Source organism: Rana temporaria, chromosome 3 (assembly GCF_905171775.1).
Source record: "Rana temporaria chromosome 3, aRanTem1.1, whole genome shotgun sequence".
Lineage (NCBI taxonomy): Eukaryota > Metazoa > Chordata > Amphibia > Anura > Ranidae > Rana > Rana temporaria.
In genome coordinates this window covers 411238829-411265197 of record NC_053491.1, presented here as the reverse complement: position 1 = coordinate 411265197, position 26369 = coordinate 411238829, and the positions used below count along the sequence as shown (strand labels likewise).

At 45.0% G+C, this 26369-nt stretch overlaps 1 protein-coding gene across 1 annotated transcript in view; it reads left to right on the top strand.

The window, feature by feature from the left end:
• Positions 1–13564: 13564 nt before the first annotated feature.
• The window catches only part of AEBP1 (AE binding protein 1), an 81720-nt gene continuing 68915 nt past the window's right edge, over positions 13565–26369 (top strand). The window contains exons 1-2 of the mRNA XM_040346048.1: positions 13565–13879; positions 21446–21759. Coding sequence (XP_040201982.1) covers positions 21486–21759 — 274 coding nt within the window. The 5' untranslated portion in view covers positions 13565–13879; positions 21446–21485. The remainder of the gene's footprint in view (positions 13880–21445; positions 21760–26369) is intronic.

The window sequence follows — 26369 nt, the reverse complement described above, 5'->3', positions numbered from 1 at the left end:
GGTCGTGTGAATGGGGCCTAAGCCTACATAGTTTTCTCATGACAGGTTTCCTTTAAAAGGAGTCAGTATAGATATATGGGCTGCCATTGCTAACTTGACAGTTCAAGCTCTGGAGCTGTCATAGTTATCCTTTCTTCAATGAATCTTCAATCATTCAAAATCATTGACCTGGAATAAGGTCAGCTCAAAAACTTCTACCCTGCTAGGTTCTCTGTACAGGAGAAATTTAGGAAATGTCAACACTACAATTTGGTCCTTATTAATATTCATTGCACTCCAAACTTATGTTAAAGCTAAACTCAGTGATGTATTAATTAAAGTGTATCTCAAGACAAAACTTTTTTTGTTTTAAATCAGGGTGCTCAACCTCTTGAAGAGCGAAGGCCACTTAAAGGAGTTGTAAAGTAAATTTTTTTTTTTTGCTGAAATGACTTTACAGGGTATAGAGACATAATAGTTAACTGATTCTTTTTAAAAAATGATTAAAAATAGATAAAAATCAATCATATAATGTACCTACAGTTTCAGTTTAGTTTTTGCATGTTTCCTGCTTCTCTGCTGCACAGAGCCAATACAGGGCAGCGATGGTTTGGAAAACGAAGCTGATTGGTGCTGTGGGGTTTTAGACACACAGTAATCACACCTCCTTGATTAGTGACCACAGAGAGAAAGCTCCCATGACTTTTTTCATCAGGAAACAGACAACCAGGAAGTGTTCAGAACATAGAAGGATTAGAGCAAAAACGAACAATGAGGACATGAAACCAGGACTGCAGTAAGGTAAAGGAAGCTATTTAGCTAAAAAAAATGTTTTCCTTTAGTGACCCTTTAAGTGATTTGGTAACTGATCATGGGCCACAATGAATAAATACCCCCAACAAAAACCTGGATTGATTATCGGATAACGAGCGGATAAGAGTTTGGGCAGTTGTGTGAAAACCTCTAGTAACTAGCTGAAAGATAAGAAGGGGAAATCCCAGGGAAGTCTACACACAGCAATCCCTACGGGGCAGTGCTACACACAAAAAAACATACATACTAATCTACATAGATGGGTGCAGCACCAATCCCAGCTGGAGCTGTTCCCTGCTGTCTTTAAAGACTGAGAACTTAGTGATCAAAGACTGCTGATTGCTCAGTTCTCAGTCTTCAGTGAGCAGAGAGCCGGTGTCACCAGCTCTCTGTTCTGCCCCTCCAGCATTCACTGGACGCTGGGCTGTGGAGGGGGTGGGAGTGGCTGGCTCAGTCTTCCAATGGCTTGCTGAGAGGCTGAGCCAGCTGCCAGTCAGGCATCTGGGTGGACCCTGATTGTAAAATCAGGATTCATCCAGAGCCTGGACTGAGTGAGTGATGTCAGCCAACAGTGGACTTTAGCCCGCTGTCAGCTGAAAACAGGTAACAGGAGTGCAGAACGAAAAGTACTTTTCCTTTTAGTGAATAGGAGCATTTGACTTTGGGACAAAGAGACTACTGCATTGGGGGCACTAACAGGACTAAAAGAACACCGACATTTTAGGCAGAAAAGCCAATTAAAGTGGATCTTCACATAAAAGTGGCGCTTATCCTCCTCCCCACTTCCTTAAAGGAGTTCTCTGACCTAAAACTTTTAACCCCCGCTGTGCCCGGGCTGTAAAACTATACAAAATAAACTGTCACTTACCTGCCTACGATCCCCCGTTGTTCCGATATCGCCGTCCCGTTCTCCGGTCCCGGGCCCCTTCCGCTTCCTGTGTGTCGGTGACTCATAGTGCGCTCAGCCTATCAGCGGCCGCAGCAATGTCCCGTCGCGGCCGCTGATAGGCTGAGCGCACTATGAGTCACCGACACACAGGAAGCGGAAGAGACCGGGACCGGAGAACGGGACGGCGATATTGGAACAACGGGGGATCGTAGGCAGGTAAGTGACAGTTTATTTTGTATAGTTTTACAGCCCGGGCACAGCGGGGGTTAAAAATTTTAGGTCAGAGAACTCCTTTAATTCTTGCCTAGGCAAGAATGACATTGCTCGTCCCACTCCCCGTCCCTGCCTACAGCCTTCTGGGATATGTCACACATTCTAGGAGGCTGCAGTACTGATCCCAGGCATGTGCAGTGCAGAGCTGGCTGTGATTCCTCAAAAAGTAATAGCTGGATCCCAAATCCAAGATGGCGGTGCTGGGGGTCCACATCAATGAGAAGAACGGCCTGTGGAAAGACAGCGCCGGACTTCACGGACTGATTATTAGAAGTCAGCAGCTATAGTATTTAAAATGGGTGAAGTTCCGCTTTAAAGACTTTTTTATCTACAATAACGTCCCTTTAAATAGTCTTTTCTTTGGCAGCTCCCCATTTGCTCTGGCCTCCCAAGAGTCCTTGTTTTTCAGCAGCTGTTTACATATCTGTGCCTTATTAAAACAACAAGACTTACATCCAATGCCAGCAAATAATGCCCCCAACACATTTTCACTGCTCTGACCCTTTCCTCCCCTCTCCATGGAATGGAACCTCCCACTCCAAACTCACAGTCATTATCATACACACTGAGCAGAGCCATATGGGAGATCAGTGTGTTGCCATCCTGGGGGGGACTTCAAAGACATGGAGTTCGCTAGCTGTGTCTTCTGCTTATAACTCAGTGCAGGGAGCAATAACCTTCTGTGTTGTATAAAGCAAGTGTACCTATAAATACACATGAATGACAACAAAACCCATCCACCGCAGGCAGTCATGTGCCCGCACACTTAATTTTTTACATCTGCTCCTTAATGTCTCTTTTTTACGTCTCTTCAATGTATATATGTATTTATTTCTGCTCAGTGGGAGGGATGATACAAGATGTGGCAGGCCTGGTGCCTCAGCTCACAGTTTATCATATCGCTTGCTTAGAGCACAGACTAATTCCTATAGACTTTTCCTATTGTAGCGCCTCTGTACTTTCAGTCCAGGTGCTATTTAAAATTTAGAGGGGGATGAGAGAGTTATTTGGCTCTCATCCGGGTAATTTGTGTAAATTGGGTCTCTGCTGGACTAGGCTGGGCTGCACTGTGGTTTCATTCTGTGTTCCAGAGGTGCTTTTCTACCTCGGGGTGACAGATGGCGCCAGAGGGGTCCAAGCAGAGTTGCCTCTCTCCAGCAGCCAATCAGGGGGGTTTTTCCCTCGCGGGGCATGCTGGGGGAGGGTACTTTTGGAGCAGACGCCATTGGGCGGGGTTCTTGTTCCGGACGGGCACCCACCTTCAGGGTGTGTGCACATCACGGCCCCCGGTGATATGGCCTTCCAGGCCGGGGTGCGTGTGCAACGCGGTATTCTTGGTCTCGGGACCATGCTGGCCCAGAGCAACTGAAGCTATTGCAGGGCCCCAGTGATCTACTGGGTCCCCCACACTCTGAGAGGAGATCCCAAGTGAGTTGTGCTGTTCGGTGGGGGGTCAGCCTGAGGAGAGCCAGGAGGCAGGCAATCCAACAGGGCCTGGTCAATCCATCGGGGATCGAGGTAACCGGACACTGAGAGGTTGGATGTTAGCAACCTGTCAGTCGGTGACCATTTGAAAGACTACCTGAGGGAGATTCGGGCACAAAATTTACTAAGGAGGATTTACCTCACGATCTACATTCTGGAGAAGGGGCCTGTGGCAGAGGTCCCGCTCTGACCTTTATTTCTACTAAGTCTGTGGCAGAGACTGATTTTCTCCTCAAGGTTCCGAGTGATACTCTGGCTGCCAGGTCGGTGTGAGAGGCCTGTCCAGGTACACTATACCCACTCCGGCTGGAGTGGCGACGAAGTAAAAGTGCCGCTAGACGCAGGACTGCTTCTGTGTTGTTCAAGCCTGAATCTGCAACAAGAAAAGACACCTGCTGCTTGGACATTCCGTCATTGCCCTCATCATCTCATCATCATCATTTACCCCTAGACTGCAAAGTCCTTTTGCATCCGATTACCTCCAAGTCTGCAAAGATTAAAAAAATAAATAAACAGTCTGTGTAATTTTCTGTTTTTAAGCCCCAAACTTGACAGATCAGATGTGAAAGAATGTAATGGATGCAGTTTTGTTTTTCATCCGACTGCCCATAGACCTAACATGGGTCCATTAGGCTCTGACAGGAAAACACTGAACAGATACAGATGTCACAAAACTGACATACCTGTACTTACCATTTGGCTCCAATTTAACAGGGAAACTGTTTACGGATGTGCTGCTGCTGTGAAACACGGGATACTGTCACATACTTCTGACTCCTACACTGCGTACATTATATTTTATGTTACATACTTGTAACATACAGTTGCTGGTTGCTAAGTTCTCCCCAACAGATTCTTCTCCATTGGGGGGCAGTATAGGGTCCCATGATTACCAATTGCAACCCTGTTTACAAAGTCCTGAACAGTAATAAAGCACCCTCTAGCGTGCTACTAGTTTGAGTGCAAGAAAATATATATTCTGAATCATGTTTAAAACCTGGTCTTAATCTGGGTCAGGGTTTACTAGAGTTCAGAGCTGGATGACTCATACAGTCAGCTCTGTGGTGCCTCCCACTAGTTCTGGAAAGTTGAAGAACATTCTGTAAACTGAGGGTGGAGGCTAGGAGAGTTGTCCTGCATACTTAGGGGAGTTTATCCTATCCCCGGGCAATGGGCCTGACATGGGGCTAAGCCAACCCTTAAAATAGAAATATGTTTTTTTTTTATAGAATCCAGCGCCTCTAACACTGAGAACCGAGTAATCGAACACAGCTGATCGCTCGGTTCTCACAGCTCTGTGAGCTGAGAGCTGTTGACTGTCAGTCAGCGGCTCTCTGCTCTGCACCCCCCCACATTTACTGGAGCGTTGGGCTGTGGAGGGGGGTGGGAGCAACCAGATCAGGCTCTCAGCGGCTAGCTGAGAGGTTGAGCTGAGCCGTTTGTCGGTCCAGGGATCTGGGCAGATCCTGACTCTATGGTCGTGATGACGCCTGAGCCGACTCTGTGACATTAGCAGAGAGTGGACTTCAGCCTGCTCTCTGCTGAAAATGGGTCACAGGAGAGCAAAACGAATTGCACTCCTGTGATCCATAGGAGAAGTACAGCCAAACAAGCTTTAAATATGATTGAGTCACTCTAGCAGGGGAGGCAGGTGGAAGATGGAAATGGAGTGTTGAGGGGACTGTTGGGGGCGAACCCTCTAGTCCAAGGGGGGTTGCTCTGCCTTGGGCTGGGACTCAGATGCTGGCCTGGGAGGATCCTAACAACAGGAGAAGCTTGGAAGGAGTCTTCCCTTAGAGGTGTAGCGCCCTGCTCCTGATGACAGGCGCTATGTCAAATTAGAGGGTGTCTGAGCCGATAGTTTGGCTCAGACTTTGTTAATTAAGGCTAAATCAGCCTCTGTTCCGACTATGGCTGTGCTGGAGGGATTTCCCTTTGTTTAAAACAAAAATAAAAGAAACGAGGGCGCACCGACCTTGTGCCAGTAGAACCTCAGACATCTGAATGGCTGATGCATTTCTGGGGTGTCCCCCCTTCTTCAAAGCCTAGATGGTCCGTGATACCTCTCTCCTGCTGCGTGTCCTCCTTAATATAGGTATATGTGCACCTTTTTATATCAGCGCTTATGCTAGAGACACTCTCTCCACTGTGCGAATCTGCTGCTGGGTGAAAAGACCGACTGCTGTCAAAACTTTAAAAAAATACCTGAGCTCAGAAACAGATTTTGTGTTTACTTAGTAAACTTAGAGGGACCACTGCAAGTGAACTTGTCTATACAGTAGCAGATACAGCACAGCAGCTGACGTCTACAACTTGACAGTTGGTATAGAGTGCATTTTGGATATTGATCCAACAGAATAGTGTGAAAACCTCAGCATCTTTCAGGAAGTGAGTGAATAAGAGGGGAAGACCAAAAGGTTTAATTTGACCTGCAAACTCGGGTCACAATGAATCCTAAGCTTAATGAGGAATTTCTAGCTACAATTAAGGTTACTATGGCCATATATGCATAGTGTGTGTTCTCATGGGAATATCACCATGAAAACCCCACAGGGTCCTAGATGTATGATTTGCTCCACTTTACAAACAAATAGTTGCAACTGGAGGTGTAGTGGCACATTCGGCACAAATACCACACGAGTGTGGCTGCACTGATATCACTTGTGTAGAGGCATAATGCTACCAAGGACTATTTCCAGGATCTGTCCACCAAGTCAGCCATCCTCTGATTGTCACTTTTCTAAGATGTAAGCAGACTCCTAAGGACGGGGTAAGACGTCCACGGGTGCCAGATATGGATGACCTTCTAGTACAAAAGGAGTCTCTTCTTGAGCTGTCCCGTGAGGCACGGTATATAAGGTGCTGGTGATGCAAGGACAGGGTCATGTGGCTACTATTGCCTCCATTTTAGAACAGCCTTTAGAATATGACCGGGAGGTGTATGTCATTTTTTTGCCAATCCGTATGGAAGCTTAAGGTTCTGCAACAAATTCAGAAAATTAATGAAACATCCAAATGTATTAACTAACCCATGCCCTGAGTAGATGAGTTGAAAAGAGGTTGGGTGGGTCCTGCCATGTTCTATACCACCCTCATTCTTACTAAGGGGTATTTGGCAAGTTCCATTAACATCCTAGGCAAAGTAAAATACAGCTTTTGCGATCTCATATGGGCAGTACTAGTACATGGTCTTCCCTTTTGGCTTACACAGGACCCTGGCCTCATTCAAAAGAATGGTGGACTGCATTTTAAAGCCCCACAAAGCCGTTATAACTAGGTTGTGTTGTCGTTTTTAGCTTCATCAGTGATTAATACCTACAGAAGGTCCAGGCACTTTTACATTTCATCTGAGAGGTCAAGTTGACAGAAAATCCCAGAAGATGAAAAACAGACATGCAAGAAGCCCCATATTTAAGCTACAGCATTGGGGAGGGGGTTGTAAAGCCTCTAAAGGGCACAACTTAAGAAATTTAAAATGGGCACCCAGAAACTATAAAACAGAAAAGTTACAGCCTTTCTAGGGATTGTATGATACTAGGTTGGTGTCTAACTTTGCTACCATAGCAATCCCACTTACTGACCTTACCAGGGGAAGCAAGTCCACCATGAAATGGAACAAAGAGGCAGAGAAAACTTTCCAACAACTGAAGGGAGCATACTGTAGTGTAAAGGACCAATGTTAACCACCCCAGTTGAGAATTTCTTGTGCAAACCTGATAACCCTGCCAATAGGAGCTCTATAGTGGAAAGAGAGTGACTGGCCATAAAGTGGGCACTAGAGTCAATGAGGTATTACCTTCTGGATAAGCAGTTCTGATTGATTACAGTCCATTGTCCAGTACAGTGCATGGCTCATAACAAATGGAACAATGAAAGGACTCAAAGTAGTGTCTGGCTCTGCAAAACTAGAAATTCTGTGTAGGATGCAGGCCAGGGACCCAGCAAGGGAACACTAATGGAACAATTCACTGTATGGTGGCAAGGTGCTCCAAATATGATGCTGGCAGGTCTGATCAGCAGGAAACATATGTAAGGCACTGGCTGGCAGGATTGTGAATGGTGTATAGGTTTCTCACCTACACATGATGAGGGGCTCCAGTATTTCTGTCTGCTGAATAAGTTCTAGTCTGATTCCCGGTGCCCAAGGGCTTGTACAGTTGTGTAGAATAAAGCCTGCATTTCAAGGTCTACAACTTACCTGTTAGCAATACCTCACTAATTAGTCTACTTTAGTTCCTGTTATATGTAAGTTGACTGATGCTAGAGCAGGGGTAGGCAACCTTTGAGAGGTGGAGATCTACCTGAACAACATGAAAGATATCAAAGCTCACCATGGTTTGGCACCCATTTTTTTAAATAAATGAACTAGTCTGTGATTTTTACAGTGATATTTGTTTTATTATATTTTTCAACATTTTTCTTACTATTTAGTTCTTACTAATTAGTAAGAATTTTTTTTTAAAATATAATAAAACAAATATCACTGTAAAAATATAAACTTAGTCTACCTTTAAAAAAAGTGGACCTTAAAAAATGTTTAAAATTTTTTTAGGAGCCCCATTGGGGGCTTTGGTGAAATATCTAAACAGACCCCTGATGTCTCACTTTTGAGAGATTCCCCAGTTCCTTTCATTGCAGCCTTAGCTGCAATAGACAGTGAAAGAATGGTGAACGAAAAGTGTCAATAGGGCAGTGGACAGTGTGTGGACAGGGTCAGTAGGGCAGTGGATGGTGTCAGTAGGGCAGTGGATGGTGTGTGGACAGTGTCAGTAGGGCAGTGGGTGAGTGAGTGAGTGAGTGAGTGAAAAATTTATATAGCGCTACACATGCAAACTGAATCGCCTCTGGGCGCTTGTTTGACCACTTCTCCCTTGAGCTCAGAAGAGGTGGGTTTTGATCTTTCTCCTAAAGGCCAAGTGGTTCTCCTCCAACTGAATGGAGGTTGGCAAAGTGTTCCAAAGTCGAGGGCCTTGGACAGCAAATCTTCTTTCTCCTTTGGACTTGTATCTGGTTTTGGGGATTTGGAGTAAATTTTGGTTGGAGGATCGCAGAGCGCGATTGGGGTTGTAGGCTTTTATTTTGTCGCATAGGTATTGGGGGGCATTACCCCAAATACATTTATGCGTTAGACAGAGTGCTTTGAAAGTGATTCTGTCTTTCACTGGTAGCCAGTGGGTGGTGTCCATAGGGCTGAATGCTTGCAGGAGGGAGAGGAGGAGAAGCTTACTTTCAGTTGCCGCAGGAGGAGAATACAGGGAAGAAGTTCTAGTAAATGTTGCCCCCGTCAACCCTCCTGTCCAGGTTCCTGGGTCGGCATGGGATGTGATCTACCCATTACCTGCCTGCCATCAACAGGTACATCTTGATCAAAGGGGTTGCCGACCCTGTGCTAGAGGCTAGAACGAGCAGATGTTTTGTTTTTTGGGGATATTTGCTGTACAAAGCCCTATGGTATGTTTGTTTATTGCCTTGCTGGATAATAGCACAGGGTAAAAGTGCTTGACTGTTCCTTGATGTCCCTGCATGGTTTACCACTACCAGTTGAGCCTGTCCTCCTTACATATTATACAGAATGATATCATTGTGCTATTCATGATGATGTTATTGGTCTTGTTAGGGGCCTGTGTTCGGATTTCTTGTTATTCCTCTGCCTCGTACATAGATAATACATAGTTCAATGAGACAACATAGTGATATATCCATGCAGAAGGAACATTTGGAAGTAATTATGACAAAGTGAATGTTTGTATAGTTCAGGCACCTGTGCTATATTTCCAGGGCCGATCCTAGGGTTACAGACGCCTGGGTGCAGAAATATTTCTGGTGCCCCCACATGGGCATGGTTATCTTTACTAACTCCTCCCCTTTACAAACGTTTCTATGGCTACGACTCAAACACAGAGATGCTCCCCTAAGAAGTCCCCCCCAGCAGGTTCCCACATCAGAGCCCCCCACAGGAGGTGTCCCCCATCAGAGTCCCCCCCCCCAGCAGGTGTCCCCTATCAGAGCCCCCCCAGCAGGTATCCCCCATCAGAGCCCCCCAAGCAGGTGTCCCCCATCAGAGCCCCCCACAGCAGGTGTCCCCCATCAGAGCCCCCCCACAGCAGGTGTCCCCCATCAGAGCCCCCCAGCAGGTGTCCCCCATCAGAGCCCCCCCCCACAGCAGGTGTCCCCCATCAGAGCCCCCCACATCAGGTGTCCCCATAGATTAGTACTTGTCCAATAGATCCCTGTAGCTTGGGCGTGCTGGGAGAAGAAGCACATTACAGGGGGCAAGGCATATGTGGTATCTTTGGTTACTTGGAGGGTGGCACTCGAAGAGCATTTCTGGGAGTGTACTGGATGATTGGCAGCAGCTTCGGCCAACCCAAAAGCCTCTCATCACACCGCCTATGGGAGAAAAGCCGACACAGGGGGCGGGGCAGACAGGAGACTGCTCCATGCGCAACGGACAGAATTAATTAGTGGAGCCTAGGACCGGAATATGATCCGGTCCTAGGCTCCGCTGTGGTACCCAGCCCGAATTTCGGGTATGCGCTCTTGTCAGTTGCCAGCGGAGAGAGCAAGCGGGATGGGGAACCGCAGCACCATCTACATGCGTTCCACCTCTGGACACAGACAAGGAGGAGGGGAGAACTTTGGAGCCCCCACCTCTGCGGCACCTGGGTGCAGTGCACTCTGTGCACCCTGCCTAGGATCGGCCCTGTAGATTTCTATGAAAGCAATTAGCATTAAAGGGGTTGTAAAGGTACAATTTTTTTCTAAATAGCTTCCTTTACCTTAGTACAGTCCTCCTTCACTTACCTCATCCTTCGATTTTGCTTTTAAATGTCCTTTTTTCTTCTGAGAAATCCTCACTTCCTGTTCTTCTGTCTGTAACTCCACACAGTAATGCAAGGCTTTCTCCCTGGAGTGTCGTGCTCGCCCCGCCCCTTGACTCTCCTGTAGTTCAAGGGAGGGGGCGAGGGTGTATACACGGCATTAGGTTTTTAGTAACATGCCAATTAGCTACAGCCACTGATCAGTGTATTCTAACAGCAGCATAGGTCGCTGTCAGAATAAAATTTCCCAGTGCGATGGGTCTGTCTCATTTGTGTGGATGGAGGAATCTGTTAATTTTTGTTAGTCCGCTAAAACAACTAACAGTGTTCTCTCTAACCAGTCAAAGTTTTAACTTGTGCTATTGTACTCTGTATATAACAGGTATTTTAATAAAAAGATGAAAAAGAAAGCATGGTAAAAGGAGCCCAAAGCTCCACCTACTGGTTGGAAATAAGAATGCAAAATATTTGTATGCAGTAATTCCTAGTTGCCTCACCAAAAAAATAAGAAAATTATTTTTAAAAACTGTTTCCAGCCAGCAAATACACTACACATCGTGTAATGTAGTAATAATTGTGCTGCGGGCAGAGAAAAGAACTCCAGTGCTGAAATTTGCAAAGAAGTGCCTCTGCTTGCATCAAAGTAAAAGATCGGTTTTGAGTGGGCTTATCTTTAGGGTCAATTCTCTCTTCGTACCATCAAAACCGAATTGGAAATTGGCCTCCATTTCTAATTTGAAGCGCAATTCACCCAGAATTAAACTTCACACTCTTAATATATGGCTATCAGGCCACCATTGACACAGGATAGTAGCGGAGGGAGGCAAAGTCAGTGGCCCGGATTCAGGTAGATTTGCGCTTTTTTTACGGAGGCGCAGGGCAAAGTTTTTTGCCCTGCGCCCCCGCAAATTTACTGTGCTGCCCTTGATTCACGGAGCAGTAGCTCCGTAAATTGCCGGGGCAAGTAAGCAATTGCGCTGCGTAACTATGGTTACGCAGGTGCAATTGCTTCTTGAATGCAGCCCAGTGTTCCTGCACTAATTTCTCATTGTCAAAAGCTAGAGGAAGCAGCTGAGGGGGTCAGGAGAAGTGAGAACTTCGTCTCATATGGTACTTGAGCACAAAACTTTTAAATAGCCTCATGTTAGAAAATGACTGAAAAGAAGGGCCACAATGCCAAAAACAGTGTCAATTTACTAAAGGCAAATAGACTGTGCACTTTGCAAGTGCAGTTACTCCAAAACATAGTAAATTAAGTGAAGCTTCGCTTTTTCAAAGAATATCCAATCACATGCAAGGAAAATGTATTTACTAATCTCTGGAGCAACTGCACTTGCAAAGTGCAGAGTCTATTTGCCTTTAGTAAACTAACCCCACTATTTACAGAGCATCCAATCAAAAAACAGCTTTCATAATGATGTTAAGTGTCTGGTTGGTATAGTACACCCGTATATTGTGTTGTTAACCACTTCCAGCCCAAGGACGTCATATGACGTCCTGGACTTTCAGTGGGGATATCTGAAAGATGCCTGCAGCCACAGGCATCATTCAGATATCGATCTCTTCAGCCGGCTAATCCCTGCACCATAAGAACGATCATAGCGGCGGTTCCGCCGCTTGATCGTTCTTATAGGCGGCGGGAGGGGACGCCCCCCCCCTCCCGCCTCCATCCGGTGCTTCTCCGGGCTCTCCTTTGCCATCGGAGACCCGGAGAAACGATCCACCGGCGTCCGATGGAAACCATAGAGTAGACTGGTGACCAGATGGTGACCAGTCATCTCTATGATCGTCGGAGGCCCGGGCGCGATGTTATGACGTCACGCCCGGGTCCTGGAATGTAAACACAGCCGCAATCGCGGCTGAAAGCATTAGATCGGTGAATTTTTTTTCACGATCTAATGCTTTCCAGCCTGGAGGAGAGATGTGGGGTCTTATTGACCCCGCATCTCTCCATAAAGAGTACCTGTCACAGTGATTCCAATTACAAGGGATGTTTACATTCCTTGTAATAGGAATAAAAGTGATAAAAAAAAATGACAAAAAAAGTGTAAAAATAAAAGAAATTGAGTAAAATAAAAAATAAAATAATCCTACCCCTATCCCCGGTAGCTCGCGCTCAGAAGCGAACACACATGTAAGTCCTGCCCACATATGTAAACGCCGTTCAAACCACACATGTGAGGTATCGCCGCGTGTGTTAGAGCGCCAGCAACAATTCTAGCACTAGACCTCCTCTGTAACTCTAAATTTGTAACTTGTAAAAAAAAAATAAGAGACGCCTATGGAGATTTTTAAGTACTGACGTTTGGCGCCATTCCATGAGTGTGCGCAATTTTAAAGCATGACATGTTAGGTATCCATTTACTCTGCGTAACTTCATCTTTCACATTATACAAAAAAATTGGGCTAACTTTACTGTTTTGTTTTAATTCACAAAACCGTTGTTTTCCCAAAAAAAAGGCGTTTGAAAAATTATTGCGCAAATACTGTGCGAGATAAAAAGTTGCAATGGCCGGCATTTTATTCCCTAGGGTGTCTGCTAAAAAAAAACATATATAGTGTTTGGGGGTTCTGAGTAATTTTCTAACAAAAAAATTATGATATATGCATGTAGGAGAGAAGTGCCAAAATAAAGTGGCCACACAAACTTCAATTTTATTATCCGATCCATGTGGAATGTGTTCAAATCCGCAAACAATGGAACAGCCATAACTTCACTTCCAATCTATTTTCATTTAAAATAGATTGGGTTCAATCCAACTGATTCGATCAGCTAGGGAAAATTATCAATTGTTTTGCATCGATCAGCAGCGCTGATATATTTTGTTCATAAATACGATCATATTTCCATCAATCAGGTTATGGGATTGCATTGTGGGAACACAGGTGCAATCAATATCTTACAATTGCAAGTTATGATTGTATCTTAACCATCGATGAATATCCACTTTCCCTTGTATGGCATATCGATTGAGTGGGTGTCAACTATAGATTAATTATTGCTATAAACAGGAAAAGAAATCAATCAATTTTTTGACATGTGTGTGGCCATTAAACAGGTATTAAATAAATCAAGGTTTCAAACCCAAATCTTTGAAGTCCATTGAAAACATTTGTCTGTTGTTTTGCATTGTGATATAAGGACTGCTACAGTTCACTGAATCATAAAGTACAGAAGAACTCTCAGACGTCTCCATCTCTTCTCCTCCCTCTTTCGCAGTAACATGTCCTGGTGCTGGGGGGGGGTTAAATATCCAGGGGGGGGGGGGAGAGCAGGGTGGAGAGGGGCTGGATTCAATTTCCTTTCTGCAGATGTCAGGTACAGACTCACACAGGGTCAGAAGGAGAGGGATAACGACACAAAGAGTTTGGGATAAAAGGGACATTCTCCAGCTCATTATTTCATAACCCCTCCAGCAGACTTCATCGTGCCTGGTTACCCTTGAACTTCAGAGTTTTTGTGACTTCCCCAAACCTGTGTGACCTGAATTCTACCTGCTACAGTCCCAGGAGAGGACTTTCCAAACTGACTTGGACTGAGTGGTACCCACACATCTCCTACCCAGTGGGCATCTCTCTTCTTCACCCGTCTCCTGAGCATCAAGGGACCACACAAGAGGTAAGTTGAGAATCCTGTGCCTACCGTTGAAGTACCGCGTGTCGCTGTGTAGGGAGTTTGGGGGGTTAGATTAGGTTACTCTTTTTTATTGCACTTATTCTTTTTCCACAGCACTTTAGAGAGAACATTGATCCCTTTACATTAGTCCCTGCTCAGCTTGGGATTTAACGCGTCTGCCAAAGTCACGCATAGTATGGTCAGTTTTGGCAAAAATTGTGTTTTTGGGTTTTGGAAGGACTGGCACACAAAGCGGAAGCACAAAGAGGGGGAAATCCCATAAAGTCAGTGTATACCCTAGTACTGCACACATATTATTCAGCTCATAGAGCAAAGATCAATGATGATGTGAGAGGTAGGTTTAACCCCAAACCACCATTCAAAATAGACCTTTCATCTTTTTTTTTATATATAAAATGAATAGTAAAAATGATTTTTTTATTAGATGCTATGTGTGAGCACACTGTACATATATACCTGTTTGGATCTTCACCCTTTTAATGAAGTTCCCTCCCTCCACCCCTCCTCCCATCCTGTACAGTAATAGTGCTGTTTTAAAAAGAAAATGTCATAGCCCCCCCCCCCCCATGGACATCACTTGCCTAGACGAATGATGTGCACAATGCCCACTGTGCCTCCTGGGATATGCACGTCACATCCCAGGAAGCAAAGTGTTTAATTCACAAAAGAGGAGGGTGGCAGGTCTAGTGGCACATCATCAGGAGGCCTGCCCGCTGAATCTGGAAGAGCCAAAGGCATCTCAATGACGTCAGAAACAACATGGCGCCACGGGAACTAGAAGTGGCAGGGGATCAATGGATCTTAGTGGGACAACGCTGGATCCGTTGGGTGGGTGAATATGCAGAACCCACCTCCCCATAAGCAGGGGTAAAAAAAAAAAGGGGGGGGGGGGGGGTTGTTGATTGAAGATCCCAGGAAGCATAGGGGTTGATTTACTAAAGGCAAAATGACTGTGCACTTTGCAAATTGGAAATGCAGTCACTGTATATCTGAGGGGAAGCCCTGAAAAGAGGGGAAGCTCTGCTGATTTCTATCATCCAATCACTCAATAGGTGCAGTTGCTCCAGAGCTTAGTAAATGAGCAGAATCTCAGCTGACTTCCATCATCCAATCATATGCAAGCAAAATGTTTTCTTTTTTCCTTGCATGTGATTGGGTATTCTTTGCAAAGTGAAGCCTTATCTCATTTACTAAGCTCTGGAGCAACTGCACTGCTTTGCAAAGTGCACAGTCATTTTGCCTTTAGTAAATCAACCCCATAGTGTTTAATTCACAAAGGAGGCAGGTCTAGTGGCACATCATCAGGAGGCCTGCCCGCTGAATCTGGAAGAGCCAATAGTGACCAGACATCCCCAGTTTCAGGGGACAGTCCCCTGATTGAGGACACTGTCCCCGGACCAAGTCTGTCCCTGGTTTTGTCCCCAGATTGGATTTAATAAGGGGCAGGGGCAATTTCGGGGGCAATTTCGAGGACAGTCAGTGCAGAATTAAAATAAAAAAAATTGAATTACACCCCCCCCCCTTTCGCCGTGCCTACTAGCATAGGGGGGTTGTATTTTTTCCATTATCTGTGCCCCTTTCTGATGATCAGGTGCTGGTCGGAGCGGAGGGAATATTTCTTCAGTTTTGGGCGCATGCCCATTCAGCTTCACTCGCATGTTCTTCTGCCTTGGCTCAAATCCTGGCCAGCCACCTGCCTATCACATTGCCTTTCCTGAGAGAGTGATCTTCCTCCGCTCCCCATCCAGTAGTAGCCGGGGCCCGAAGAGTAAGACTTGAGAGGCTGTGAGGCGGGCGGCGATGGGCAGAGAGTCGCTGATTGTTGCCATTACTAGTAAAGAAAAAATATGTCCCCGGATTTCATTTTAAAAATCTGGTCACCTTACAATAGGCCTCTCAATGATGTAAAAAACAACATGGTGGTGCGGGTGGTGCGGGTGACAGGGCATCAGAGGATCTCGGTGGGGCAACAACCACCTCCCAATAAGCAGGGGTAAAAAAAATTACAGGGTGGTTGTGTGGGGTTGTTGATTGAAGATCTGCTTTTATAGATAAAAACTCTGAGCGGTATTAATGGCTCGTGTCACTATCCAACTTTTCACCCTATATAGGTTTTATTCATTAACAAGGGGGAATGTATAGCTTTTTCATTTTCTTTAGTCCCCATTTACACATTTAGGCGCAAAGCTCCAAAAAAACAATCAACAAGTCAAATCTTCTGCTTTTAGATTGTCCCTGTTTACATTTGGTCATTCAGGTTCCTGTAGCTCAATGTCTGGAGTTCCAAAAGTGCATGAATTTGTTTTAAAGTAGGATGGGTCATTTTCTGGCCTATTGCTCTCAATGGGAGAATGTGGAGAAACATATGCATTTTTTAGGTGCTCCCAAAATAAAAATCTATGGGGCCAAAAACTATCCAGCCCCACAAAAGCTTCTGTATGACCCTTCACTCCTAAAAACAAGAAAAATGCGTACGCAGAAGTGCTAACTTTAGATAACTATGTAAAAAAGCTTAGCTCTCTATACTGGTAAGTAAAATTATCAATATGTGTGTAAATATTTTTAAACTTGTTTCTGTATAACATATAATATAATTATATACAGTATGTACATAGGACGATCATTACATATTTGTATAGCTTATTACATTTGCAGCCTTGGCTTCCTGCTTTGCAGTGCTGCACAATTGTTGCGTTTTGATGCTCCTTCCCACAATGCAAGTCTATGGGGTTTATTTACTAAAGACAAATCCACTTTGCATTACAAGTGCAGTCGCTGCAGATCTGGGGGAAAGCCCTGAAATGAGGGGAAGCGCTGCTGATTTTTATCATCCAATCATGTGCAAGCAAAAATTCTGTTTTTTATTTTCCTTGCATGTCCCCCTCAGACCTACAGCAACTGCACTTCCAAGTAGTGCACCTTTAGTAAATAAACGCCTATTAGTCAGATGACTGGTTATCAAAACCATGCACCCCCCATGTGACTGACTATAAAAACAATGCACCCCCCATCTCAGAGAGTCAAGCCCCATACACACTATCAGTTTTCCTGCTGGTTTTCTCTTCAGGTTTACCAAAACCATGTAGTACAAGGACCTGCCTGATTGCATTCAAATTGAAACGCTTAAGGTTTGACCTCATATTAGATGGTTTTGGTAAACCTGAAGAGAAAACCAGCAGGAAAACTGATAGTGTGTATGGGGCTTCAGAGTGCTTCCATTGAGAGCTCCCTCTGGTGGCTAGTTTGGAACTCTCCATAGTAATATAACAGCAAAAGCATGTAAAAAAAATCTGTTGACGAACAATACGGCAATGACTAAAATCATGCACACACCCCTGAATACACTATATTTTTTCTTTAATATGATAGCTCAGATTTCATCGGTCAGAATGCAATAGACTGAGATCTGATCTACATTGGTGTCTACAGATTACTGTACTTTTTTTGTCATTTTTTCATGAACTGCTTTATGGCATTACCTTGCATCATGCCTTTATAATTTTATACCCTGTAAAAGACTTTTACTTCCTTTTAATTCAGCAATTACACGCATGGTATAGGAAATGTAATTACAGATCACTTTGTGTGCAAGTCTGAAGTAGCCATTGATTGAGCGCATACATTCCTCTGACAGCAGGGAACGCTTTGTGATCTTGTTTTTGCTATTATAGGGATTGTGTATTTTAATGAGACTCCAGGGATTGCAGTTTTCTAAGCAAACTAACACCTGTTTGGTTACTGCTTGTAGTTTTTGTTTATTTTTATACATTTTATACTATTTACATTGCAACATTTATACAAACAAGCTGTTTATAACAAGCAGTTCCAGTCAACAGGTGAAACCAATCAGTGAGCTGCTCATTCTGTTCCGCAAACACGGCAACCTTGCAAAAGTCAGGACTTCCATCCAATGTGGGTTAACGTGACCCTCTATTGAAAAAAACAAAGTAATAAAGCCCCTGTTACATTTAAAAACACAACTTTCCCAGTGCTGGGGGGACTGAATGCTGATCCATTCACCAGGTCTTGTCTTTGAAGCCCACTGGGACCTACCTATAGATTTGATCTCTTAGGGCCCCAGAAGGTCCCTCTAGTTCCTCCGCTGACCTCTATAGCATTACAGGGTCCTATAGTAACTGGGAGGGCAGGAGGAGAAACCAAAGACAGCTGCAGGGGACCCAGGTGATCAACGCTCTCACAATTGTTGGTTTCCTAGCGGACTTTAGGGATGAGGACTTGTGAATGGTTTTTGATGGCGTGGGCAGACACCAGGGGTTTTATTACTTTTCGCAACAAGGTCACTGTAAGCTATATTCACACAGGTGATTAGGGGCATGCAGCAGATTCAGGGGCATGCAGCAGATTCAGGGGCATGCAGCAGATTCAAGGGCATGCAGTAGATTCAGGGGCATGCAGTAGATTCAGAGGCATCAGTAGATTCAGGGGCATGCAGTAGATTCAAGGGCATGCAGTAGATTCAGGGGCATCAGTAGATTCAGGGGCATGTAGTAGATTCAAGGGCATGCAGTAGATTCAGAGGCATCAGTGGATTCAGGGGCATGCAGTAGATTCATGGGCATGCAGTAGATTCAGAGGCATCAGTAGATTCACGGGCATGCAGTAGATTCAGGGGCATCAGCAGATTCAGGGGTATGCAGCAGATTCAGGGGCATACAGCAGATTCAGCGACATGAAGCAGATTTAGGGGCATACAGCAAATTCAGGGGCATGCAGCATATTCAGGGGCATTCAGTAGGTTCAGGGGTATACAGCAGATTCAGCAGCATGAAGCAGAATCAGGGGCATGCAGCAGAATCAGGGGCATGCAGCAGAATCAGGGGCATGAAGCAGATTCAGGGGCATACAGCTGATTCAAGGCATGCAGCAGATTCAGGGGCATGCAGTAGATTCAGAGGCATCAGTAGATACAGGGGCATGCAGTAGATTCAGGGGATCAGCAGATTCAGGGGTATGCAGCAGATTCAGGGGCATGCAGCAGATTCAGGGGAATACAGTAGGTTCAGGGGCATACAGCAGATTCAGCGGCATGAAGCAGATTTAGGGGCATGCAGCATATTCAGGGTACGCAGCAGATTCAGGGGCACACAGCTGATTCAGGGGCATGCACCAGATTCAGAGGCATGCAGCAGATTCAGAGGCATGCAGAAGATTTAGGGGCATGCAGCAGATTTAGGGGCATGAAGTAGATTTATGGACATGCAGCAGATTCAGGGGCATGCAGCAAATTATTGTGGCAAGAATCGTTGGGTTCTTGCGGCTGGGATCACAGGTGTATGTGAACAATCGTGTCCACTCAACCTGTGCAATGACAGGCTGACAGGTACCACAGCTGTTCACATTTATTCACACATCCTATGGTTAGGGATAGATGTCTGATCCTGAAACAAGATATACCTGTGCTCAAATCCCAATAGCATGTACTTGCACAGGGCTCGAAATTTCAAGTCCTGAGCTACTAGCCAGGTCTCAAGGGTTACTTGCCACCAGTTGATCCACCCAACTCTTACCCTGCCCCGCCCCAATCACGCCATCATAAATTATCTCATGAAATTACACTAAATTGTTTTATGCAGAATTAAGTTACAAAAATAAATATTAACAACTTTATCAGTTCCCCTCAGCACAGCTTAACACCCATCAATGCAGGCTCACCTGTGCCCATCAATGCAGCATGACCTGTGCCCATCATTGCAGCCTCACCTGTGACCATCAATGCAGCATGACCTGTGCCCCACATTGCAGCCTCACCATGACCCACATTGCAGCCTCACCATGCACCCCATTGCAGCTTCACCATGCCCCCATTGCATCCTCACTGTTCCCCACATTACAGCCTCACTGTGCCCCACATTACAGCCTTACTGTGCCCAACCCATTGCAGCCTTACTGTGCCCCACATTACAGCCTCACTGTGCCCCACATTACAGCCTTACTGTGCCCCGCATTGAAGCCTCACTGTGCCCCAAATTGCAGCCTCACTGTGCCCCACATTGCAGCCTCACTGTGCCCCAAATTTAAGCCTCACTGTGCCCCAAATTGCATCCTAACAGTGCCCCCATTTCAGCCTTACAGTGCCCCCATTGCAGCCTCACAGTGCCCCCATTGCAGCCTTGCCAGGGTGGAGGAAGTGAGAGGAGTTAGAGGAGAGCTGCGGGATCACTGAGCGGTACAACACGCTGTAACAGCTTACATTGAAACTGTCTCCGCTCTACTCACTCTCACACAGCCCTGGCTCCTCCTAACCCTGTGCCTGTGATAGACAGAATGCATCCCAGCATTGGACCCACGTTCTGTCTATTACAGGAGCAGGGTTAGGAGGAGGCGGGACTGTGTGGGAGTAAACAGAGTAGAGAAAGTTTCAATGTAAGCTGTTACGGTGTATTTTGTGATCCCCGCGGCTTTTCTCCATGCACTCTTCCACCAGAAGAATGGCTCCCGATCATCCCTGCCCACCGGCGGTGCTCGCCCCCCCACTCCCAGGCAGCCTCCACCTGACTCCGCGCCTGTGATTGACAACATATCTCTTTGGACTCACATTCTGTCTATTACAGGTGCGGGGTCAGGAGGAGGCGGGGCTGTGGGATCGAGCGGAGGAAATTTCAATGTAAGTTGTAACAGCGTGCTATACCGCTAAGCGATCCCACGCCTCTCATCTTCCTACTGTCATAATCTGGCCTGCAATGGTGGGCAAGGCGAGGCTGTGCTGAGGGGGAACTGATAAAGTTGTTGTTAATATTTATTTTTGTAACTTAATGCTGCATAAAACATTTCACAAAATAATTTATGAGGGTGTGATTAGCGGCAGAATTAGGGGCGGAGCAGGGTAGGGGTTGGGTGGAGCAACTAGTGGCGAGTAACCCTTGAGGCCTGGCTAGTGGCTCAAGACTTGAAATTTTGAGCCCATCATACCAGTAAGAAATGTGGTCTTTGGGGGGCATCAGGAAAACCAGTGGTGTACAGCATATTTCCAGGGTGCCCTATTGCAAAAAGCAACATTTTAATGTTTATGACTTTTAGGTCACTTTTAGACCACTTTTAGGCCACTTTCATGCTGGAGGCAGAGGGGCAACTGGCAGTAGATTTGAGTTTATAATGGCATATTTCTTAATGCATGCCACTTTTATCAGGTGGCACTGGTGCCAAACGTGCCCCATTCAAGTGAATAGGATCATACTGCAGTGCAGTGGGATCCCCCCCCCCCCAAAAAAAACAGACATCCAAGAGGCAACATCTGAGCTACCAGTCAACCAGTTTGAAAAGCTATTTACCATGGATCGCTTTTGAGAGCTGTCATGAAACCAGCTGTGTGAACAAGGCCTTAGAAGATTGCATTGTATGCAGACTTGATGGAAAGGTTGTTTTTATTAACTCTGATTTACAGTACTAAATAGTGTTTGTAGCAATTGTATACAGTATGTTATAATTTTTTTAAGAAGAGTGGAGTTTTCCTTTATTGGTATATCCATGCACATATGAGGTCAATTATATCTAGTGCCACTATTATGATTTGATCTCTCTTGTTTTTAGGCTTTCCGTCATTATCGTTGGCACCCCCTGGTAATGAGGGATGTGGAGCGGTAGAGCATCCATACTGTTCCTTTCTCTGCTACTGCCACTGCTGCCCTCTACTGGCAGGGCACAGGTTGTTCTCACCGATGATGAGATTGAAGACTTTCTGGAGGGATTTCTGAAAGAGCTGGTCCCAGAGGAAGAAGATGAGGACAAGGGGGAGCCTAAGAGGGAGGACGATGAAGAGGGCGTGCTGATTACTAGGGCGGAGAGGTACGAGGAAGAGACTAAAGTGGGAAAAAAGACAAAAGCGACAAAGAACGAAGATGGAGGTATGAGTCACATATGGAAATGAGGAATGTTTGTTACTCCTGTATATATCAGGTTAGCTGAGAGTGGTAGTCCTTTTTTTCAGACAGGAAACCCTAATTATGACCTTAGCAAATTTATTTCAATGCTGTTTCACTTGGGCAATCAGTTATTTACATTGCAACACATTGGGGGTTATTTACTAAAGGCAAATCCACTTTGCACTACAAGTGCAAACTAGGGGCCAGATTCACAGAGAGATACGACGGTGTATCTCCTGATACGCCGTTGTATCTCTGACTTACACTGGTCGTATCTATGCGCCTGATTCATAGAATCAGTTACGCATAGATATGACTAAGATCCGACAGGTGTAACTGTGTTATACCGTTGGATCTTATCTGTAATTTAAAAATGGCGTGGGGGCGTTCCCGCTGATTTACGATGAGAAATATGTAAATCAGCGAGATACGCCAATTCACGAACGTACGCGACCCTGCTTCTATGAGGCGCAGCCAATGTTAAGTATAGCCATCGTTCCCGCGTCGATTTTTAATTTTTTTACATCGTTTGCGTAAGTCGTTCTGGAATATGGATGGATGTCGTTTACGTAAGCGTCGAAACCACTGACGTTCTAGCGACGTCAGTGGGAGCAATGCACGCCGGGAAAATTCACGGACTGCGCATGCTCATTTAAATCGGCGCGGGGACGTGCCTGATTTAAATAGTACACTCCCCCTAGCCGCGGAATTTGAATTCCGCCGGGGGATTTACGATCCGCCACCGCAAGTTTGGAGGTAAGTGGTTTGTGAATTACCCACTTGCCTCTCAAACTTGCGGCAGCGTATCTTAAATCACACGGATCTAAAGATCCGCTGATCTACGTGAATGAATGAATGAATGACTTGTATAGCGCAACGCATGCGAACTGAATCGCCTCTGGGCGCTTTTTCCAGCCAGTATCTGCTTGGCTGGTGCGGTCATTTTTACCCCGTAGGATCATGACACGCTAGGGACACACAGTCATACACACACATATACATATACAGTATACTGGGCCAATTTGGACGAGATCCAATTTACCTACCAGCATGTCTTTGGAGTGTGGGAGGAAACCGGAGTACCCGGAGGAAACCCACGCAGACACAGGGAGAACATGCAAACTCCAGGCAGATGGTGTCGTGGTTGGGATTCGAACCAGCGAACCTTTTTGCTGCTAGGCGAAAGTGCTACTCACTGCACCACTGTGCTGAATCTAGCCCTAGAAGTGCAAAGTGCACTTTATATTGCTCTGAAAGTGCACTTGCAAGTGCAGTCGCTGTAGATCCGAGGGGGACATGCAAGGAAAATAAAAAACAGCATTTTAGCTTGCACATGATTGGATGATAAAATCATCCCCTCATTTCAGATCTACCCCTCAGATTTACAACGACTGCACTTCCAAGCACTTGTAGTTTTCACTTGTAGTGCAAAGTGGATTTGCCTTTCGTAAATAACCCCCATAGGCATAGACATGCATGTGAGGGCAGGGTGTGCTAAAAAAAAATATAAGTGCTTCACTGTAACTTTTATTTTTTGACTTTTTTTTCTACTTTCACTAAAACTAAAACTTTATTTATATCACATAGGGGACAAAAAGTCTACTATGGGATAAAATATTTATACAACAGTTTCTCTTTAATGAGACATCAGGGTCCTTTTAGACCCCCTGATGTCTCAGTTGCCTTTAATTGTGCTCCATTACCTTAAGGGATTAAATGCAGGATGCCTGGACATAAATAATTGAGACCACACCAACCAAAACTATATAATTCATTTATTATATATATATATTTTTTTTTTTTTACAAGTACACAAAATACCTCATAAATATCCTTACATATTTTTGGAATAAATTTGGCCGCGGCATAACTATTGGTTTATTTAATGCTTGTAAATACTAAAATTACTTTTAAACTTAAATCAACCATATCAATACCGAAGAAACAGCTCAGCCACTACGACTCAAGCTGCATACTCCTCAAATTTCAACCACTATCCCCACACGGCAGGCAGGGCCTCAGCCCTGACTGGCACCAGACCCCAACACCGCGGCCCGTTCAATACAACCCTGCAGAGCCATATTGAATATGTCCAGGCCGACCCCCGAAAGGTGGACTCCATCACTCCTGTAGAGTCCAGGAAGACCACCTTCCAAATCAATGTGCCGATAAGAGAAACCCGTGACGTTCACCATGAATTTCTCCACCGCTTTGTTTACTCGTTTTCTAACCTTCTCAAATGGCCTACAAACTCCCGCGTCCAACCACCTCAACCTGGGGACTATTTCCGAGAAGACAATTACCAACTGCGGGTAAGACTCCCGAAGAATCTGGATCGTATCCCTGATACCAAAGATAAGATCCAGAGTCCGCATTTGTCCAATATCATTCCCACCTAAGTGGAGAATGAGAATATTGGGTTCTGGCCAAACAGAAACAAGGGATTCAAACTCGAACAATAGCTCATCCCAACCCATACCCCTCCTACCGCACCAAAAAACTTTGAAGACCGAAGGATCGAAGCCCAAATTCACTGTATAACATCTGTTCTTTGCACGCTGATGAGCCCAGTAGATGAATGAGTGTCCCACAATCCATACTACTCCTGGAACACCTAGAACAGTTAAACAACAAAATTAGGGCGCACGTACAGTTGAAAAGCGTTCGATTTCCACCTACCCAAAGATTTAATTCTATTAGCATCAAACCCTAGCCGAGCAGCCTCTGTTGCGGCTCCAATCCTGAAGGAATGGGATGAAATTTTCAAATCCGCAATATTAAGCGCCTTACAACATTTGGATAATACTGCCCGAAATTGAAAAACTGTCAGCGGAGAATAGTCCTCATGAATAAAAAGCACCCCCGCTGCGCCAGGACGAACTTGTAAATACGCCCATAAGCTGGCCACTGGACATAACACCCCCGAACATGCAGCTAAATGAATCCAGTGGCCCTTACCCAAGCGATCAGTCTTACTGTATTGTATAAAAATACTAAGCCTCTCAACCTGGATGTTAATGTGGTGAAATAACAAACCAGACGGGTTCCGTTTGCTCCTGGATACTAATTCAGAGATTCTGAGGGCAGCAAAAAAAGCCAACGTAAATACCGCATTGAATAAAATGGATTCAAATTTAGAAAAACACACAGAAGCGGTAATATTACAAAGAGAAACCAGCAATTGAGGGGTCACTGGACACCTGTTATCCCTATGAAAATTAACCTTTTTGTAACCTTTTAACGACTGCTGTACAGAAAAATAAGACAAACAATGAGGAACATTATGCAACTTCTGAAAGAACGCAATACCCGACAAAATTTTGTATATATGCGACCATGAATATTGTTTACACATTAAGGACTCCAAAAATAATAAAACCAATGACTCAGATACTCTATCAAACGAGGCTCCGTAGGCCCCTAAAAATTGTAACCATAATAACCATGAGGAATGATAGCTAGACAAAGATGATGATGCCAATGAATTTTCAATATTTTCTGATACTAGACGATTCCCCATACACTTGCTGGGAAAGGCGTCCCGACCACGTCTGCCGTAGGAAGCAGGGAGAAAAATCGCTTCATCTGTAAACGAGAGAGGGCGTCGGCCACCTCATTAGACTTACCCGGCACATAACGGGCTTTAATCCAAATGTTGAAAAACAAGCATTTATACACCAAATACCGTAATAATGCAATGACCGGGGGAGAATTGGAGGACAGACAATTAACGGCAAACATTACACCTTTATTATCCGTGCTGATTAACAACCTTTTATTTGCAAACTCACTACCCCAAACCTCCAGGGCGACCACCACAGGAAGAAGTTCCAATAGCACAATATTTCTACATAAGCCTCTACTTACCCAATCCAAAGGCCAGGAAGAACAGCACCAACGATTACCCCAGACCGCTGCACAACCTACTGAACCCGCAGAATCCGTGGACAAGCAGAAGTCCCTATCCAAGGCGAATTCTTCCTGCCAGAAAGCCCTTCCATTAAAATGAATGAGAAAATTCTGCCATACCAGAAGATCCTCCTTCAGTTCCATGGTCAAACGAATATGGGCACAAGGGTTCTTGATCCCTGCGATGGCCAAGTAGAGTCGCCGGGAGAAAACTCTACCCACCGGCAAAACTCTCGTGGCAAAAGCTAGTAGACCCAACAAGGACTGAAGTTCTTTCAGAAAAACCTTCTTCTTCTTGTTGAAAGACAGAATAAGGTTTTTTAACTTCCGAATTTTCTCTTCAGGTAACCTAAATTCCTTATGCACCGTATCGATAGTAATACCTAAAAATTTGATACAAGTGGTAGGGAAAACAGTTTTTTCATGTGCCAATGGTATACCAAAATCGTTGCATACATCCATAAATTGCTGCAACGTCTCTAAACATTTCGGGGAATCAGATGGACCAAAAAATAAAAAGTCATCCAGATAGTGAATTAGAAAGGGTGATCCAGCTTTATAGGAAACCACCCAATCCAAAAAAGTGGCGAATTCTTCAAAATAGGAACAAGACAACGAGCAACCCATGGGAAGGCAGCGATCGAAATAATATTGTCCCTGAAATTGAAAACCCAGAGAACTGA